The sequence below is a fragment of the Poecilia reticulata genome, chromosome 7 (assembly GCF_904066995.2).
Source record: "Poecilia reticulata chromosome 7, P_reticulata-male-v2, whole genome shotgun sequence".
Classification (NCBI taxonomy): domain Eukaryota; kingdom Metazoa; phylum Chordata; class Actinopteri; order Cyprinodontiformes; family Poeciliidae; genus Poecilia; species Poecilia reticulata.
Genome location: NC_088836.1, coordinates 8,966,525 through 8,985,103, shown reverse-complemented (window position 1 = coordinate 8,985,103; position 18,579 = coordinate 8,966,525). Strand labels below are relative to the sequence as shown.

General features: G+C 38.5%; 2 protein-coding genes and 1 long non-coding RNA gene across 3 annotated transcripts; 1 reads left to right on the top strand and 2 right to left on the bottom strand.

Annotated features, from left to right (window-relative positions):
• Positions 1 to 3,970: 3,970 nt before the first annotated feature.
• LOC145552190 (uncharacterized) lies at positions 3,971 to 7,194 on the bottom strand. The gene is made up of 2 exons (XR_014088142.1): positions 5,961 to 7,194; positions 3,971 to 4,357 (listed from the first exon to the last, which is right to left on the bottom strand). It is a non-coding gene; the product is annotated as an uncharacterized LOC145552190 (long non-coding RNA).
• Positions 7,195 to 8,548: 1,354 nt separating this feature from the next.
• On the top strand, positions 8,549 to 12,050 carry LOC103467082 (L-rhamnose-binding lectin SML-like). Its single transcript, XM_081608793.1, has 8 exons — positions 8,549 to 8,586; positions 8,670 to 8,732; positions 9,299 to 9,434; positions 10,380 to 10,489; positions 10,582 to 10,626; positions 10,736 to 10,868; positions 11,556 to 11,659; positions 11,777 to 12,050. The coding sequence occupies exons 1-8, from the start codon at positions 8,577 to 8,579 to the stop codon at positions 11,782 to 11,784; spliced, it is 609 nt and encodes a 202-aa protein (XP_081464919.1). The 5' UTR covers positions 8,549 to 8,576; the 3' UTR covers positions 11,785 to 12,050.
• On the bottom strand, positions 11,833 to 17,422 carry lrrc47 (leucine rich repeat containing 47). Its single transcript, XM_008413102.3, has 7 exons — positions 16,705 to 17,422; positions 15,085 to 15,531; positions 14,883 to 14,999; positions 14,496 to 14,611; positions 13,942 to 14,044; positions 13,649 to 13,738; positions 11,833 to 12,753 (listed from the first exon to the last, which is right to left on the bottom strand). Exons 1-7 carry the CDS (start codon positions 17,395 to 17,397, stop codon positions 12,532 to 12,534), a joined length of 1,788 nt encoding a protein of 595 aa, XP_008411324.2. The 5' UTR covers positions 17,398 to 17,422; the 3' UTR covers positions 11,833 to 12,531.
• Positions 17,423 to 18,579: the final 1,157 nt, after the last annotated feature.

Here is an 18,579-nt window from a genome sequence, read left to right as displayed (position 1 = left end):
CAACGTGTTTCGACTAAACTGTTTGGTTTATGGACTATTTACTCATGAAACTGGACATTTTAACAGTCTGAAAAATACAGTTTACGTACTTTAGAGTGTTAGCCCATAACACAAGTTGCCATCAATGCTAAGAGTTGTTTATAGTAATAACGTGAATAAAACATTTTCTGTTGAAAGAACGAGTGATGTGATTTGTTAGATGTGATTTGTTACTCAGTGTCAAGGATCTTAATTGGTGAAATGACTAAGATGACTGTTTTGAGATAATACATTTAAGAGAATCATTTTTATTGAATTTAGAGTTTTGAATGAAAGATAGGCATGTTATGTAAAAAATAAACCTCACGTTTAGTCTCCATGTTAATGGTGATCAAAAAAATCATTTGAAATGTATTCTAACTTTAATCGTCAGCTGCTCGCAGCCCGGTGGATCCGCACTCTCGTAGCCCAATTATCATCTACAAATGATGCATTTCAAAGAGTAAAAGTACAACTTGCTCAGAGGACATTGTGATTTTATATAAATGTTAAGCATGTTTTAAAAGCTCTTTCTCTAAAACAACGAATAAAAGAGTTTTCAACAAAATAAAAAGACTAATCTGTTTTTTTTAAATTAAGCCCATAGCTCCAAATTAAACATATTTTAAAACACTGAATACATTTTCGAAACCAATTAAACCCTTAGTTTCGTGTAGAGTCCGTTGTTTCGCAATTTTAGATAAATTCACGCGTGAAAGCATATTTATTTAGTTCCACACTGAGTTTTGCAGATGTCTATTCCTACTGTATAGGTTCGTTCATATAGGTCTTTATTTATATTCTAGTAATGGAGGTGGCAGATACTTTTGATTCTGAAAAATTGTAAATTTGGAGAGAATTTAATTCAAAGATAGATTTTTTAAAATGAAAATACGACATTTAATATTACAAATTTACATGAGACCAATAAAAAAAGCATTTAGATGCATAAATGCGGGGTTAATAAATTTTTTTCTTACCGTTTTAAAGATTAAACAGGCAAAAAGATTATTATTAGTCAAAATCAGGTTTACTTTCCGAGTGCTCACATCTGATTTAATAAAACAGATCTAATGCACTTTAAATGGCGCCAAAACACTTCTCACAGTATCTTAGATCTGTGAGGCGAACTTCAGGCCCATAAGTCAGCCAGCATCAGTGGTAAACACACACCATTTTAGATTTTTACTGGTGCTGATTTATGACACACGTCACAAAGCGGTTATAGGATCAAACAGCATCAGCGATTTAAATATCAGGCACTTATTAAAAGGTTTTTGTTTTGATCTCAATCATTTTGTTGCAGTCTGGCTAAAGCAATGTGGCGCTTCCATTACAATGTTGACCAAGATCTCACTTAGGAATGGTTGTTGCTCAGGGGAGTGTTTTCTAGAAAAGTTAATGAAGTTACTAAAATAGTAAATAGACTGAGAAGTAGGAAATCTTTTGGATTTCTGAACCCTCAATAATGCAATTAAATGCAATTATATTCTGTAATACAACACTGGATGGAATATAGTTATAGAGCTAATAAATGTGCTTGCAGCTTTTTTTTACCATTTGCTGCACACTTGCATCCGCTTGCTGCTTGTTTCGCCGAATGCAGCATGTTACACCTGTCGGCCACTGCACAGTACTGACTGAACACCTGGAAACAGTCACTGTAGTCACTGGAGATAATTTCTTCAATAAGGTGATGGCTTTCTAGTAGGACCGGTAATGTCTTAGACAATGTCTTGCTCCAAGGTGTTTCTTTATCCCAGGGCTAAATTTTAGTGTTTTAAAAATAATAGTTTATCCTTTGCCACAAGCATACTGAGACAACATCTTCTACTAATATTTAAATGCGTGGAACATGTGGGGAGGATAATATGACCGGTCAAATGAGAGCAAAAAAATTGTTTTGTTGCTGTGATGATGCTGCCTTTTACCCAGGATCTGAAGCTGCACAAAGTGGTCTTCTTCAATCCTATGTTCCAGCAGAAAAAGAAAACACATTCTTGGTTTGGTTAAATGCAAACTGTTGGAAAGTATATCATACTAATTTGTTATTAGCAAGTGGATGGCCAATGCAAGGCACCGTCGTTCACCGGCTCACACAGGAGCAGGGAATCCTATTGTTTTTACTCCGTTTTTCCATTCTTCTTATTATTATCTTTCCCTGCTGAGACTTATACTGCAGCTTTCACCCCAAAACTTATTACAACTTATACGTGGTTTCTGGGTTAAGGACCCACACCACCTCAGTTACAAATATTACTCTATACCCTATTGCAGAAGATACGTGTTTTAGCATATAACTCCAAAACTGGAAGTCACAAGAACAAAATTGATGTGGGAAAAGTTTCTGAAAAAGATTCTGTAATACAATTTTCTGGTTTGGATTTTTTTCCCTCAGGGAGCCGTTAAGATTGCATTAGTCAAAACCAATCTCGCCCCCAAGGATCAACTCTGAGCCAAATAAAACCTAGCAAGATATACGATAACAAAGAAACAAACAAAAAAAGTTATTCGATTTGAGATTTTTTCCCCCTCCAATTAAGACTTATTAGCTCATTAAACATTGCTATGTAAAACTTGTTACATAAAAAAACCGCCAATTGGATTTTTGCCAAATTTTGTGCATAATCCACGCCATATGTTTTACTTTACATGTGTAATGTGCTCATGTTTCATTGAAATGAGACGGGACTGCTTTACATTTGTTCCAGATTTGTGGTGCATAGCAACTGAATGCTGCTTCTCCATGGAACCTTTTCAATATATGTATGTATATACATATATACAACCCTGCATTATTTTAGGATATATGTATAGATTACATATATATTTATGTATATATACATATACATTTATCCTAAAATGATGCAGGCCTGCTCTCCAGGAACCCTCTTCTCAGTGCATGATAAATGAAAGCCAGCATAGAGCTTGCAAAAAAAAAAAAAAAAAAGACTCCCAGACTGTAATAAATAAGATTTTCTTGTCTGATGAGATGAAGATTGGACATTTTGGCATTAGTTTTAAGCGGCATGTTTGGAGAAAATCAGGAACTGCTCATAACTTGCCAATACAATCCTAACAGGGAAACATGGTGGTGGTAGCATCATGCCATGGGATGTTTTTCAGCTGCTAGGACCGGACGACTGGTTGCAATTGACAGAAAAATAAATGCAACCAGGTGCAGAGATCCTGGAAGAAAACCTCGCCCAGAGTCCTCAGAACCTGGAGGTTCACCTTCCAACAAGACAATGAACACCCAGCTAAAATAACAAAGGAGTGGCTTCAAAACAACTCTGTGACCTAAACCCAATTGATAATCTCTAGAGAGACCTGTGAATGGCTGTTCACCAATCTTCGCCATCCGCCCTGATGGAACTGGAGAGGATCTGCAAGGAAGAATGTCAGAAGATCCCCAAACCCAGGAGTGAAAAACTTGCTGCATCATCATCTTCCCAAGAAGACTCATGGCTCTAACTGGCTCAAAAGGTTGCTTCCACTCAACACTGAGGAAGGGATCTGAATACTTATGAACACGCCCTGTTTTAACCTGCAGCTACTTTTATTAACTGCAACCTACAATTCAATGTTCCTTTAAAACTTTTTAATTACAACCAAACAGAGTTTTTAATCTATAATTAGACAGTTAACGCACAGCAGGGTGCACTGTGAACACCACAGGCCACACCCTGCAGCTAATTTCATTGCTTATCATAACTTTTGATTTTCCTTTTGCAGCTTGAGTGTTGATCAAAAGCGTCTTGCAGTTAATTCCTCATTCAGCAACACATTCAGTGAATGTCGTACTGCAGATTTTCTGTTTTTCTTTGTGGTTTCTTTGTTGCTGGATTTTTAACTGCGCCAGTTGATTTCATCTCGGCTGACTTAACTTCATTGCTGAGCAGCATGTTCAACGATACAAAGCAAACATCCATATCCATAAACAACAATAAAATGCAGAATAATAAAGTTTAATTATCTACAAACGCATAACAATACTTATAATTATTAAAAACTCAATACATTAGGAATATATAAATAGATCATTTAAAGGTCGCAAAAACTGAAATAAAATGGAAAATAAATACAGATGAATAAACTGATATGACACTGTCCAACTAGCAATAACTATAAGCGAGCAGGGAAATGAACAGCTCAGACACCCCAGGGTGCTGCCATCCCTGTCCTCAGGTTTCAGCTTGTTGGTGTCAATGAGGTGCGGAGACGATCCCCTCGCTATTATGAAATTGATCTTGAGGCTGGATGGGAAGGACGGGGGATGAGCTTCTTATTAGGCTCCAAACAGCTTAAGTTCTTTTCGACCTCTCCAATGTCTCTAACACTAGCAAGAAAAATAGAAAGCATAAGTAACATCAGTAATAATCTGGATAAGCTGTGACAGTGAAAAAAGTCTTTAAAATACAAAGAAAGAATTTAAGATTAAAGAAATATAAGGATACTTTCACATTCGGAGGTGGAATAGATCACCTCCTGCTACAGTCAGAATAGTAACTGCTAGTCAGTTCAGCAACAACCTGTGGTGCTGGAAACTGTTGTCTAGCCTGTCTTGTCTACCTTTTATTGTCTTCTATATTCTACTTAAAGACAGAAGCTGAAATAGACTGTTGTTGTTTTTTTTCTTCCATTATGTATTTTATTTTCAATTTTATACATAGACAAACAAGCAATCAAGCCCTGTTACCACCTGCTCAAAAGGGTGATTCATTAATTTTAGACAGTTTTACAGCATATTTAAGTCAGGTACATTTCAATACCACATTATCCTAAACATAAATAAGGCTGTCAAACTTTAGTAGAAGTATTACATCCCTTCCTAAGATTACAAGTAGTTTGTTCAGCAGCTAAAACAACTTGGAGATAGCTGGCAGCCTTGTCAACCAGATCTCTTTAGAGAGAATGGTGATGAGACGGCAAAAAGCAAACAAAAAATACTTTTTTGGGAAAGCGCAATATGTGAAGATGCTTTCAACTCAGTAGAGGCAAAAGGCCAGCAGGAGCACTTAGAAGAATTGGTTTGTCTTTCAGAGATGAGGGAGGAAAGCCTTTATTGCACCTTTTATGATGATTTTGAGGCTGGATTTGGAGACAACATGTGAACAGTGGAGCAGAGTCCAGTAGGGGAAATGTAGTGGCTAGAGGTAGTACACAGGTAGCATCCTATGTCAAGAGGCGGAGCTATGGGGGAATGGGGGGGCGGGGGGGATGGATGGGAGGCAGATTATGACTTAAAAGATCCAAGTCTGGTGAGAGCTGGAGAAGGTGGCCCCTCTCCCGTTGAGTATGGTATATGTAGATTATAAAATGGGGTCCCTCAGTAGATTACATAGCAGGCTGCCCCAGTCATTGTTGACTCATGGTTGCTAAAAACTTTACAAGACCGACTGATTTTGGTGACATAGTGGGTGTAAAATATTGAATAAAATGTTGTGCGACATGACTGGCTTTATTTTCATTCTTACATTTAACTTTATGACATACAAATTTACAAACTGATCGCCGATATTGTCTCCAAGTGTATTCTGGGTAAAACATGTCACCAACCATCCACAACGTCGTCATCAGTCAGATACTTAGGAACGGATTGCAAACTAGGTAGATTGGAGTATTTTTACGACAAATATGAGTATCTTTTATTAGCACTTTATAAAATGATGTTTTCATAAACTTTCTTATTTTGGGTATAAAGGGCCCGGTCATTACCCCACCCCCAGGCCCGACGCCGACTTGTTCCGCCACTGACTATGTCGGTACCACTATTTCTTCTGAGAGCACTCTTTTTTCCTCAGCCTCAGGGCTAGATTTCACACAACTGTAACCGTGAAAGTCACTGGAAAATCTAAAGTCAGTGATTTGGATCGGGAAGTGAATACTTCTGGCAATATTGTGTCTGCAAACGAACACGTCATTTTAATGATTTAATTTACCTGTCAATTTCGTAGGCCATCAGGTCATCGTGGCACAGATGATCGATGACAGCCACACCACAGATGTCTCCCAGTACATTCACCATGGTGGAGAAATGGTCTCTGAAGAGCACAGAGGAAGAGAAGGAGCATACTGTCAGACTCAACTATGTTTTTCTTGAAGGTTCTCTGTCACGCTACAACAACCAGCTGCACCAGCTCTTCTCCATCTCAGACCATCCCTGATAACAAAATCAACCTCCAAGGGTAGTTTTATCAATCATTGCTACACAGGCTCTGCCCACAAGTAGGTGGAACCAGGCCCTTGACTGCATGCTAGTGATGCCGTTCAGCCATTTAATTCAAGTGTGTAGGACAAGGGAAGTGTACCAGTGTACCAGACTTCTAAAAGTCTGGTACACTGGCTCTTGAGGATCAGAGATCACCAATTTATCCATGTGTTAGAAAGGTCTAGTCAAATCCAGACCTATAATCATTTGATAATTTGTGGCAAGAAGCTTTGTGTTCACACTCTACATCCAGTCTGACTTCATGCTGTTTTGTGGAGAGGAATGTGACAAATGTTGTTTCTATGAAAGAGGAAACATTTTCATAGATGAATGGTTACATTCATCAAAAAACAATTTTTTTTTGCCTCTTACTTAGTGGAAATATTGATGGTGATGAGACTTAATGATAACCTTTTTCAACCTTTATAGCTCCACTGTTGAAAACGAGGCTCTAACATTCACAAATGACATTGAAATAAAATCCAGTCCAACATCTGGTTTGAGGTGATTCCTCTGGAACCTGTTGGAGGAAAAATATCCCAACTTCAGAAGATGAGCTTTAACCTAACAGAGCTCTGTGGTTCCTCCTATCAGTATGAGAGTCAGGGTGAGGAGGCGCCATGTTAGGAAGAGAAGTGGAAGCTGCAGGATCTTCAGAACAAACAGGTCATGATGCTGGGCTACTGATTATCCCTCTATATGGACACAGGATCAATAGAACCAGTTTAAAAGCTAAAATAAATGGTTATATGCCAGACATGGAAAATTGGGATGCACTCCATGCCATGGTGTTCAGAATTAAGGTCTCATGGCCTAAATTCATCTTGACAACTCAAGGTGTCAACATTGGGTTGAGGAAAATACAGCTTTATTTTGTAGCAATTCAAGAGCTACCAGCTTATCTATCTATCTATCTATCTATCTATCTATCTATCTATCTATCTATCTATCTATCTATCTATCTATCTATCTATCTATCTCTATATATATATATATATATATATATATATATATATATATATATATATATAATTTTATTATAAAAGAATTTAAAACTACTTTCACCCCTGTATATAACTCCAACTATATCAATCATAACTGTTCCTCTCTTTTCTGTGAGTTTCTGGTGGTGCAGCTCTGTGCTGTCTTCAGGAGAATGGGACATCAGAGTATCATCCATAAAATTTCACCCACATGGCATTTACTGTGTAAACCAGAGATTTCAGTGGAAAAACAAAAGTTCCAGATCCTTTTAATGCCATACAAATATGAGACAGAAACATGGATTATATATTTAGACCTGTCTATTGATTTATAGATTAATAGTTTGTTGCTCAGTTCTATGCCACGGTTCTCCTGCTTCTGAGTTTTGTGCAATGTGCGCATCGTCTTTATTTAGTTTTTATTTTTTTTACCCCATAAGGTGTGCAGCAGTCGGGAAGCGCGTATCGATGGAAAAAAGCAGACTGACGTAAACCTTATAGCTCCGGTATTCTGATGATAAACTACCATCGATACGGTTACAGCCAAGCATGTTTTAATGTTACACAATACCGTTTTAGCAACCTGCTCAAAGTCTAAACTGGTATTGTTGTACATTTAAGGTGTAAAGTTTACCTTCGAGCAAATGCCCCACAAAGTAATCCCAGCTCCCCCTTTTAGTGAAAATTTCCGCCAGCGCCCCCTGCCGTCATCTGAACACCCCTCCCGAGCCCACTAACGTACAAGGGTGTAAAGAAAATGGACGGAGTTACTTAATTACAGTCATATGTTAAGTATAATTTAAATGCTTATTATTATTTACTAAATGTAACTTGATTGTACATAATTACAAAAAGGTGATGTGAAAAATAATTAAATTCAAAGCTTTATTTATGATTTATTTTGACAAAAAGGGAAAAGAGAAGAAGTCTTTTATTTTGAAGAATGCTTAACAGGATCTAATTTTTTGTCTTTTGCCACTATCTAGCCTTCTGTTTATTTTGGTTGCTTGGTTACGAACAGCCGTTGCCGTTATGAACCTATTGTACTGTTCAATAAAAATGTTTTACAGAAAATGTTCAGCAAATACATCTGAGCCTCCGTTCTAATCGCTCTTTAGCCATTTTCCGAATCAGAAGCTACAAACGGAAGCCAACTTCAGCTTTGATCCAGACAGTCAGGAACGCCGCCACAGCTAGAGAACCAAACTGACATTTCCTTCTATATCTTATATATATATATATATATATATATATATATATATATATATATATATATATATATATATATATATATATATATAATTATTATTATATTATTACAATCTGGCACTTTCCTCCATCCCTAGTGCTTGCAACAGCTTGCCATGGTATCTGGTAAGTATTTACAGTTATGGAAATTTACATAACTATTACTTTTTTACTTAAAGCACTTATATTTATTTATTTATTTTTTACAGTTGCTGTTACCGAAAAGGCCACAACCTGTGATGACAGCGATAATATCCAGCATTTGAGCTGTGGTTAGCTAAAAGATCTAAATTTACTTTACAATTGAATAAATCTTACATTAAAAGTCAGAGTATGTAACTTTTACAAAAACGCTTCTTGCATGTTAAAACTGTCACCATGCCGGGAAAGCATAGTATGAAAGGTAATCTGTGAAAAGCTAGAGCTCCTCTTCCCAGTGTTACTATTGCCATCTGCAAAAATGCACCTCTCCCGGTCAATGTGTACACAAAGATGATTGTGTAAGCTGTGATTGGACTTTTGAAGTGATAACCTGTAATGTTTTTTTTTTTTTTTTACCAGGAGCAGTGCATTTTTGTAGTTGACAGCAGGACAATAGAAGGCAGAGGAGAATGATTTTTTTTTACACAGATTATCTGTTTCATATTATACTGTGATGGTGATAGCTTTAACAAATATGTAAAAAAGAAACATTTCTTTATAAAAGTTACTGCAGCTGTGCTCATATGAAAATGGCTTGATTGTACACTTGTAAAGCTTGTTGTATCTGGAAAACTGTCTTTACATATTAGGTACAAAAATTAAAGCAAATCTTATGGTTTTCTGTTGTGTGTAACAGATAACGGAGTGATCAGTGTGCAGTCAGCCCTGTATGGACGAGCTGACCGACGGATCTGCAGTGAGGGCAAGTCTCCCCAGCAGCTTGCCAACACACAGTGCTCTCAAGAGGGCGCTGTGGACATCATCAAAAACAGGTAGTCTCATTATGGCCAGCTTCAACTAAAAAACTATGTCGCTACGCACAGCAGGTGGGGGCGCAAGTATTGTACCTTCCGAGCTGTCTGCGGCATCCCTCCTGAGAGGTGCATAATCAGTGTTGTGCCTCTGTTATTGATCAAATCACTCACACACGCACAAACGGCTGTTAAATATAGAAAATGGCGACTAAAAATATTTTTTTAGCTGTCGCTTTGGCGCCCCCCCCCCCCAAGTGCAGCGCGCCTATGTGTTGCACATTGTGCATACAAACTTTTTTTGAGCCACTGAGAGCAGGTTATGGCTTGGAAAGTTACATTTTTGTCACAAATATTTATTTATTTATTTATTTGGCACATGTGAATCCTGGTTCTTACATTAGAGCAGGGATCTTTAAATGGTTTGAAAATTTGCCAAATTTCCTTCCAAGATAAATTAGAGGAGTTGCTACTCTCAGGTCTTTCCTGATGTCTTCCGCCACAGCGTTGTGTCAGGACCCAGACCTGCAAGCTGACCAAAGTCCTGCCTTTATAAATGTGCTCACTTGATTATGATAAATCAAGGGCATTTTATTAGCAGCCTACTGTTTCCTATTTGAAACTATTTTTTTTCTTTGGACTGGACAGAAAGTCATGGGAACAAATTTTATTGTTCATGACAAATAATATTTCAGCATAATAATTACCTCAAACAACCAATAGACATTTACAACTTTGCATAAAAGCAATGGTTGAAATCTGCAGCATAAAAGATAACTGAGAGTAAAAAAAAAAAAAACAGGAAAGTACCCTTTACTTAAAAGATGCGCAACATTTAGGTCTAGAAGAACTAACTGGTGAGGAGTCAGAGATTTAGTGATTATATTTAATCTTCTGAATACATTATTTTTCTTTTATTGCGTTATTGAGGAATTCAGTGGCGTGCTTCCACTGTCATTGTAACAGGTGTGATGGCAAGAGGGTTTGTGAGTTCAACACGGGTGACGTTCGCAGCCTCGATCCCTGCGTCGGCATCGCCAAGTATCTGGAGACCAATTACACCTGCCTCCCAGCAAGTCAGTCACCTCTGAACGGCACTAAGAACTGAGCTGAGCTGCACATAAAGTTGTGAAATGTCTAAGGTTGTCCATGTTGTTCATTTTCACAGATCGTCTTGTCACATGTGAACACTCCTATGCACATTTGAATTGTGGTGAGTACTTATTTTCCATTTACAAATGGGTGAGTATGAATTAAACATACGTGGGCATGATTACTTTATCACTGCTGTGTGTGCAAGTTATTGTCCTGCTCTCGATCAGATTACGGGCAGGTCATATTTGTCTATGGGGCCGACTACGGACGCCGAGACCACACCACCTGCTCGTACAGACGACCTGCCTCTCAAACTGAAAACGTTTACTGCTCAAACCCCACCAACATAGTGGCTCAAACGTAAGTACTGGGTCATTTTCCTAAGGGAAATGAACATAAAATAACATCATAAAACTCCTCACACCATTTTAACCTCAGACACAACTAAATGCGGCTCAAAAGTTTTACAGTGTATCCGTGACAAGATCCAGTGGAAACATTAGCATTTAGTAGAGCTATGAAATGATGGTCTCCAAAGAGATCTCTTGACTTTTCTTTTTTGTTCCACTTATAACTTTCAGATTAAGCAAAATTTAATTTACAAAAATTCATACCAAGTATAAACAAGTAATACTATTAAGAGGGAAACAAAAACAACTAACCAAACTAACCTGGCCCTACATGAAATAATTACTTCCTTTCTTAAGTCATTAATTATCTGATAAACCACAGTCAATCTCACCAGCCATATTCTGGTCTTATTACTGCTGGCCCTGCAATCGGAGGACTGTCGGTTCGATTCCCGGTCCGCCTGCACGAGACAGAACATTTCACCCACATTGGCTGCTGGTGTAAGTCAGAAGGGCTGGTGCTGCAAAATTGCAGCCTTGCTTCTGTGTGACTGTCCTACCCTCTCTCGATTAAGAGACACATTTTAAAACACACCTAAATGGAAAAGGAAAAAACTACTTAAAAAAAAAAAAAGACACTTTTTGTTTCACTGGGAAAGCAGCATTAACAGTATGTCTGTCACCTGGTCATCCGCAGCTGTAACGGGAAAAACAGCTGCACAATCAGAGCCCGCAACTCAGTTTTTGGAGACCCGTGCATAGGCACATTCAAGTACCTGGAGGTGGCTTACACTTGTGAATGTGAGTAGCTTAAAGGCTTTTTTTGACACTTTATGACAAAGGTGTGCCATTTTCTTAGAGCAAATATCCGTAGCAGCAAGTTTCTTTTCTGATTTGAAAATTCTGTTTTATTTGCAGATTTTTGAGTGACTTCAGAAAGATCTGCATGACCAACACAAGAATTGGAAAACACATTGTTAGCACATACAAGATTTTATTTCAAGTACAAAATCATACCCAGATTAGTATAGGTCATGCTAATGTTTAAGGTCTGTAATTGGACCAGATTATTTGATTAGATTTTTTTCAGCAAATGTTGGCAAGTGTGTTTGGTTCCCATTGAGGAGTTACATTACTCAGGTCTGCTTAAAGAATTAAAACTGTCAAGAAATAAAACATTTGGCATCTGTCATTGTTGTGTTCATGATTTTTTTCTGACTGAACCCCACATTCTGGTTCAGTTACCATGTTGTCCCCTGCATGAGAGAAAAGATTATGCCAAAACGGAATAGATAAATAGATCTAGAATAGAATAATATCTATTATAATAGAATAATAGATAAAGTTAATGAATCAAAATAAATCTGAAGAAAAAGTCATCAGTTAAAGTAAGCGTCACTAACCAAAGGGCATTTGTGTGCGTAAAAAAAAAAAAAAAGATCACATTTGAAGTATTTGTTGCTTGGGGATTCATCCAAAAATATGAAAAGAAATCATGCAATAGCTATGGGGGTACATTTACACTCGGTCAATACTTCATACAAATGTGTTTGTTTTGAATGTGTGAAAACTAGACGGATGCATCGCACCAAAATGACTGTGATAAAAGCTCAGGGTTCAAAAGAGAAAACTTAAAATAATAGGATGTAAATTGGTGTTGACATAAAATATTACTACCAAATGACAGTGAAGTTACTGATTTCTTTGGAGAGATCCGTTTTTGACGGGTAAACAACCTTCAGGTTCCCATCTTGATCAACGGTTCGGACCTGCTGGACGATGAGTTGGCTGGAGGTTTCTGCGTCGGCGGCTGGCTGCCGTGCGCTGTCCTCCTCTCCGTCTGACCCAGCCTCCTCCTGATGTTCGGCAGTGAACTTGTTCAACTCTGCCATTTTCTGGTGAGGAAGCAAACAACCGTACAATGAAGCTGCTGCTGCACAAACAAATGGCAGAACAATTAAATTAGCATTTCTAATTTGATGACCTCTAATTAAAAAGCCCTGAAACAAATGCGGAATGAATCTAATTCATTGTTAAACATTTAGGCAAATCCGCATTGTAACGTAGCTTAAATTTTAATCAGACACTAAAAGACAAGAAAAGATTTTTGCAGGGAGTGTTGTCCTGGTTATTAGGCCCAGGCAACACTACCTGGGCATAATAAACATTTAAGAAGTAAGAAAGCACACCTGGAAAGGAAGGAAGGGAAGACTAGGAGGGAGACATGAGTACAAAGAATTAATGACAGAGAAGACTGGACACAATGGAGAGAGGAAAGGAAGTCCAGAATGAAGGAAGGCAGGTTGGATACAGTTACAGAAGAAAAGAGCAATTAGGAATAAAGGCACAATAAGAAATAAGAAAGGAAAGATGCTGCAAAATGGCATGAGGAGAAAGAAAAGACGAGGAATAAAAAGGCAAAGGAAAGAGGGCAGTGAGGGAGGGAAGGAAACATAGAAAAAAGGGAAGAACAACTTCTGACAATAGGAAAAGGGAATTAGGTCAATAATTTGCTGGTGCTTGGAAATAAAAAAAAGTAAAAAAAAATCATAATAAAAAAAATGTACATCAACATTTGTTCACAATCAGGTCTTGGAAATGAGCAGAGATCAAATCTTTTTAAAAACATTCCTCTACCTCCATCTTAAGAACAAACAGGGACGTGAAATATAACACTTCATTTTCATACATCCTGACGCTTGTCAGATGTGAAAGTTTGATTTATTGGTAATCTACAGAGAAAACGAAATAGTATCCGCAAAACAAGATAAAGGAAAATTGGACCCTTACTATGATCAAGGCATCCATGACATCTTTACAGGTCTGAAGGCTGGTTGAGCTCGTCACTTCTATCAGCAACTCTGTAGTCGTCTTCTTGATCTGCACAAGAAAGATGTTATAATATTAGAAGAATCAAAACAATATATTGGGGTCTGACAGAGTCATCTTGCAAAACCAGATACACGTGCCAAATTAAATACGATTTGATTTCTGCAAATGGTTTAAATGAGTGTTGTTCAAAACTCATTTAACTGTCAAAGGGTCTTCAAAAGAAACCCAGCAGACAAACACTAAGCACAGACCTTGGTTTTCTCACTGTTAGTAATTGGTGGGAATGAGATCACATCTCCATCTGCATCCACCAAGCAGGGGTAGATGGATTTTCCTTCCAAAAGCTGCAGGTATCTGTTGAAGAAGAAATCTATAAACTACTTGGCAGAGACAAAGATGTTTTTGAAGGACCAGCACATCGCAACAGAATACTACATGAGACAAATAAAACACAGGGGTGTTTTTGCCGACTGAAATGTATTTCCTTGCCACTCCTTCTCTGGGACCATCTCAAAAGAGGATTTTTGACAACCAAGCAACAGTCCAGTCTTTTTTCTTCTGACACTTCCACTCAAGTCCTCATCAATATGCTCTCCCTGTTAAAGTTTCCTTAACGAAGACCTTCTATTGCTTGCCTTCCTTGAGGAAGCAGGCAGGTCAGCAATCCTCCCCATGACTGTGCAAGTCATAACAGGTCTATAATATTAAGCTGTCATGAAGTCATTTTTTGTGGTCTGATGCAATATTGACATTTCCAGAGGAAACCAAGTCTGCAGATGTAATGTTGTGTGGAAGGGTTACTGACTTGTGGAGGCCAGTCACATTCTGCCTCTTCTTCTGCTTCCTGAGCTCATCGGCCTCTAAATGAAGCTGTCTTATCAGCTCGACGGCCGTCATCTCCCTCCGACCCAGGGGCACCACCTGAGAAATATTTCATTCAAGAGAGAAACTTTAGATGCTTTTCATCTAAATGGCATCTACACAACACCGTGCAGACGTTTTCCACCACTCCTTATAATATTTAGTCGAAGAGGTTCCTGCAGTATTTTGGTTTCCTGAAGGCCCGTTAAGGATTTCTTTTATGCTCCTTTGGTGAATTAACCTGCTGATGATGGCCAAGACTTTTGCACAGTAATTTAGAACTGCTGCTGAGGAAGCTGCATTCAAATGGAAACCCTCTGCAGCAGTGTACCTTCAGTCGGGTCGGTGGTCTCACATCGTAAACCAGTGGACCTTTCACAAGCTGCGCATCATGGGTCGCGATGGTTGCAATTGTTCTTCTACCACACAAATCATCGTGGAGCTTTGTCTGCAAAACATGTGAGTAGTAACACGTTACTAACTAGTGGTAGGAAGCAAACATAAACATAGCATTTTGGGTGTTTGGTTTTAACCTGAGCAATTAGGAAGCGTTTGAGAGCATTCCCTGGCTTCAGACTCATTCCTCTGACCAGGCAGCACACCAGGTACGGTCGGACATCTTTGACCTCAGCGCTGACCTTAACTGTGAGCGCTGTGGGTGCCTCGGAGACATGGAGCACCCTCACCACCATCTTGTTCAGGTCCTCCACCTCGTCTTGTTCCTCTCTCACCTTTCCCTTCTTCTTCTTATGCTGCTGCTGCTTTTTCTTCTTGTCAGAGTCACCTCCCTCTTCATCCCGTCTTCCTCTTCCTTTGCCTCTCAGGTACTCTAGGATGGACTTGGTCTGACAGCCATTGACCATCTTCTCCAGGCGCTTGTCGCTAAGCTTGTTGCCCTTGAAGTTGATCTCCTTTAACTTGGGGCAGTCGCTCAGATCTGAAGGAATCTCACTCAGCTTGTTGTTGGAGACATCCAGCACCTGGGAAGGCCGGTGTAAGGAAGACAAAACCGTATGCACAAGCTGAGTTTCACACCCTAGAAAAATAGCACATTTTGTCACATTACAACTGTAAACTTCAAGATTTTATATGGAGGTTTTATGTAATAGACTACGGATGAAAGTTCTTGATTAATGACTTAGTCTAAAGTTGACTGATCTTATTGACCGACTAACAATTAATAAACAGCCATTTTCTTAAAAACCTGACTCTTCTCTTGCATTAAAAGTTAATAGTAGTTGGGAACCAATTTTAATCTAATAAAACATTCATTCGACAGTTAATCGTAATTCGATTCATTGTTTACATCTGTATAATAGACCAATACAAAGTTGTGCATTATTGTGAGGTACAAGGAAAATGATAAACGGTTTTTCATGTTTTTGGTAAAGAAAACCGTGAAAAGTGTGGGGTGCATATGTGTTCATACTTCCTGTGACTAAAGATTGCAGAACCAGTTTTGCAGGGTATGCCTCTAGCTTTTCACACCAGGAGACAGGGACTTTTCCACAATCTTCATTGCAAAAATACCTCAAGCTTAGTCCTAGATATTTTCAGGATTTTTTCCAAGTCTAGGCACAGATTGTCAGTTGGATTTAAGTCTGAACTTTGACTGGGCCATTCCTAAACATGGTAATGTTTTGACCAACACCATTGTACTGCACCTATAGTTGTATGTTTAGGGGTTGTTGTCCTGCTGGAAAGTGAACATCCTGTTCAGTCTCAACACTTTATCAGGGTCTTGCACGTTTCCTTCAGAAATTGCCCAAACTTTTAGCTCATTCTCTCTTCCATCATGACCAGCTTTCCTGTCCCTGCTAAACTAAGGCATCTCACAACCTGATTCTGCCACCACCATGCAATAGCACTGGAAAAGTTATTAGTTTTTTTTCTTTTTTGCCACACCTGGTATACTGCATATAGATCTGACAATTACATTTTGGTCTCATCTGACTAGAGCACCTTGTTCCAGGCGCCATGTATCCTTTACATGACTTTTGATACACTTTAAAAAATAACTTCTAATTGCTTACTTTCAGCAACTGTTGACAGATTTTCGGTGGATCTCTGCAGCTCCTTTTGAGTCACTATGACTTTGCCACACTCTTGCTAGTCTGTCGTGATGGACTGCACAGTGCTTTGTGAGATCTCACCTTTAGAGCTGATAGCTTGCAAATCTCTCCACTCAGCTCCTGGATTGAGTTATCAGAGGCAACCAGGGTGCTGAACAGGTCCAGTCGCTCAGAGAAGAGATCAGGAGGGAAAGTAGTGATTTGGTTCTTGGAAACATTGATGGTCGCCAGCTTGGTGCACTGACTCAGGCCATCTGGAAGACCCTCCAAGCAGTTGCAGCTCACATTAAGAGTATTCAGTTCCTTTAACTGAGTGAGCCCATGTGGCAAGCATTTAAGGTTGTTGACGGACAGATCCAGGACCTTTAGCGACTTCAGGATGCCGATGACATCTGGGACAGAGGTCAGCTTGTTCCTGCACAGGACGAGGCTTTGGAGGTTGGTCAGATGTTGGATTTCCACATGGATCTCTGTCAAACTCGGACACTGGCTGACTTCAAGATAATTCAGCAGCTGCAGGGAATAAAGAGAAGAGGGAAGCCCCCCGCAGGAAGAAATCCTCTCATCAACACCACCGCCCTGTAAAACCAGCTCACGTCTCTGCTCTGTCGCTGCTTTCTCTATTTCGGGCCACTTTTCCATGTTAGTCATGCTGCCGAAAAGAAATGAAAGGAGTTCGATTGAGCTCTTCTTCTTTTGAGAGTTGTTGGGAAGCTCACACGCAGCTTGAGTAGCTTTACTGCCACCTACTGGACTGAAAGGTGTGGACAGCATGTAAGCATGGACACAAAACTGTTTTATAAGTCTGTGCGATCCCTCTCAACAAATTAAAACATTTTACAAATGTTATATATTTTATTTGAGCAACTTTAATAAAACAGACAGATCTGATTTATTTACTTCTTCACTTTCAGGTAAAGTTTAGATGACTCACCAGGCATCCACTAAGAAAAACACCAACTGAGCAAGCATGCGATCACATGCATATTTATGTTTCGTCTTTTTTTAAAGAAAATTCTTGTACCTTATGTAATTTTTGGAAGCAAGTACATCAAGCTATACAATCGGAAAACAAAAGCATTTGCAGCAGTCAGATTTGTTTACTTGTGCATAAACTTGTAGTTGAGTAATCTGTCCTGTTACCACTCAAAAAACATAATTACCCAGAAAATAGTGGTATACCGCTTAAGTCTGAAATCCCACATTTGGAAGAAAGAATTAAAAAAGATTAAAAATCATGTAGCACCACCAGCTTTATCCAAGTAGTTGAATAAATATCTAAAAAATTAAAAGAAACAAAAAGAAACCCAATATCTGAATAAATATTTTTATGGAATCCTAGGAAATATGGCAGGCTAGCAGTTTTAACTTTTAAAAATGTTAAGCAACTAATTTAAAGTAAAAATCTGACCAATAATAAAAATAAAAACAATCTGGATCAGTTTTTCAAATTATATTTTCAAACTTTTGGGTGAAACTAAATGTTTACTTAAGCGGGATTATAAAATTGAGACTAAATTGAGATAAAGGTGCCCAAGCTCTTCTAGCCTGGAAACTTTTGGTAAAGAAACCCGTCAAAAGTTCCCTCCTACGAGATATTATATCTTGAACCATGTGAATATATTAAATAAAAATAAGTTGCTTTTTTATAAGGGCAGGATGGAACAAGGTATTACAATGATTAAACAGCTGTTCAGTGATGAAGGGACCCTCCTTCATTTCCAATAAATTTTAAACAAATTTAATTTGCCTGCAACATTAGGGGAATTTCAATATTTTTTACACTGAATAACAGAGTGCTGTAACTCTGAGGCTCAACCACATAACTTAAAATCTCTTCCTACCTGGGAGAATATGGTCTTTTCCATACAGTGAAATTGTAGAAGACAGTAGTCAGACTTGTGCTGAAAGTCTGAAGTATAGAGTGTGAAAAGAAATGGTCAGAGTACAGTGCCC

Coding starts and splice junctions, on each gene's coding strand:
- LOC103467082 (XM_081608793.1), top strand. Junction 9,435..10,379: donor GTGGACATCATCAAAAACAG/GTAGTCTCATTA, acceptor TCATTGTAACAG/GTGTGATGGCAAGAGGGTTT. Junction 10,490..10,581: donor TTACACCTGCCTCCCAGCAA/GTCAGTCACCTC, acceptor TCATTTTCACAG/ATCGTCTTGTCACATGTGAA.
- lrrc47 (XM_008413102.3), bottom strand. CDS start 17,397: ATGCTGTCCACACCTTTCAGTCCAGTAGGTGGCAGTAAAGCTACTCAA. Junction 15,000..15,084: donor AACGCTTCCTAATTGCTCAG/GTTAAAACCAAA, acceptor CATGTTTTGCAG/ACAAAGCTCCACGATGATTT. Junction 13,739..13,941: donor CTAACAGTGAGAAAACCAAG/GTCTGTGCTTAG, acceptor TTTCTTGTGCAG/ATCAAGAAGACGACTACAGA.